Raw genomic sequence first — 1,657 nt, 5'->3', positions numbered from 1 at the left:
GAATGGTAGCGCATGCCTGTAGTTCCAGCTACTTGGAAGGCTGAGGCAGAAGGATCGCTGGAGCCCAGCAGGTTGAGGCTGCGGTAGCCAGGAGTGTGCCACTGTACTCCAGTCTGGGCGACAGTGAGACACCAACTCAAAAAAATAAATAAATAAAAATAAATGCCTATTTAAGCTGGGCACAGTGGCTCACACCTATAATCCCAGCACTTTGGGAGGCAGAGGCAAGAGGATTGCCTGAGCCCAGGGATTTGAGACCAGTCTAGGCAACTTGGCAAGACCTTGTCTCTACAATAACTGAAAAAATTAGCCAGGCGTGGTAGTGCATATAAGGCTACTTGTAAGGCTGATGTGGAAGGATCACCTGAGCCCGGTAGGTCAAGGCTGTGGTGGCCCTGAGCATGCCACTGCACTCCAGCCTGTGTGACAGAGTGAGACTCCAATTAAAAAACAAAACCAAAAAAACTAAATGGACATAAAACTCTCTACAAAAGACAAGTCTCTCCCTCAGAGATCTTTAAGTTTGTATTTTCTAACAAGTACCTTCTGGGGAAAAAGTCCTGCTATGACTTTTGTGTAGTAAGTGGAATGACTCCCTCAAAAGAGAACAGAAGCTCTGAGCGGTCACTGACCTTACTGGAAAACTCCACTGAAAGCCCTGCACCCTTACTGGACAACGCAGTTGTTAGGGACACACATGCCAACTGTACATAGAGGGTGCTGAACCCAGTGCAGAGTCACAAAGAAAGCAGCTCTAGGAGAGGGAAGGGCACACCTCATCAACAGGGGTACCTGCATAGTGAACATTTGTATATCTAACCTTGAATTGTATCCCACATCTTTAAAATAAAATATATAAAAAAGAAAGCAGCTCTACTTTTAGAAAATAATTTAATGGGGAAACAGAAAGACAGGAAAAGCCCAGTAATATTCCTTTAAAAGAACATAACATCAGCAGCATGCATAAAAAACGTAAATTTTGAGGGAGGATAAAAAGCTTTAGCAGTCAAAGAAAATGAAACAAGCTTCAAACTGCTCTCAATACTCATATTCTGTCAGTTGTAACATAAGGCTTTAGAAAAAGGACTTTAGATGTGATGGAAGCCCGTGGAGGGGGGGGCTAATTTCTAATTCCTGGAAAACCTGTTTGGCACAATGTATGCTTTAGGAAAGCAAGAAACTCTGTTTCCACTCACTGGGGTAACATACCTGCAGAGCCAGCTGAGAAAATATGCACAATGTTGCTATTAGGCACGAAAATGCCATTAAATTGCTCTTTGGCTTTGGAGTAACATGCAAAGTACACAGCCCTGTTGGAACAAAGAGAACATTATAAAGAAATCATCATGGCACAATGGATTATCTATGTCTCTCTGGACATCTGATTTAGGAAAACAATAAGGTAAAGATGCTGACATGTAACGAAAGGTCTGCCCAAACCTGTACCCCAGACGTCTTCAGGAAGCATCTTGCTCCTTCAGAAATTATTCAGTGATGACAGCAGTGTTCAAAATAATTGAGGGGAATGAGATTTGAGCAATGCATAGGCAAAGTCCTTTCACTTTTTTTTTTTTTAAAGCTGGAGTCTCACTCTGTCACCCAGACTGGAGTGCAGTAGCACGCTCCCGGCCACTGCAGCCTCGACCTGCTGGGCTCC

At 43.6% G+C, this 1,657-nt stretch overlaps 1 protein-coding gene across 1 annotated transcript in view; it reads right to left on the bottom strand.

The window, feature by feature from the left end:
• SLC25A33 (solute carrier family 25 member 33) overlaps positions 1 to 1,657 on the bottom strand; it is a 41,786-nt gene that overhangs the window by 9,041 nt on the left and 31,088 nt on the right. The window contains exon 4 of the mRNA XM_021708611.1: positions 1,210 to 1,310. Coding sequence (XP_021564286.1) covers positions 1,210 to 1,310 — 101 coding nt within the window. The remainder of the gene's footprint in view (positions 1 to 1,209; positions 1,311 to 1,657) is intronic.

Source organism: Carlito syrichta, unplaced genomic scaffold (assembly GCF_000164805.1).
Source record: "Carlito syrichta isolate Samal-C Ts95f unplaced genomic scaffold, Tarsius_syrichta-2.0.1 Scaffold143077, whole genome shotgun sequence".
In the NCBI taxonomy this organism is placed as follows: domain Eukaryota; kingdom Metazoa; phylum Chordata; class Mammalia; order Primates; family Tarsiidae; genus Carlito; species Carlito syrichta.
This window is presented reverse-complemented; position numbering and strand designations above follow the sequence as displayed.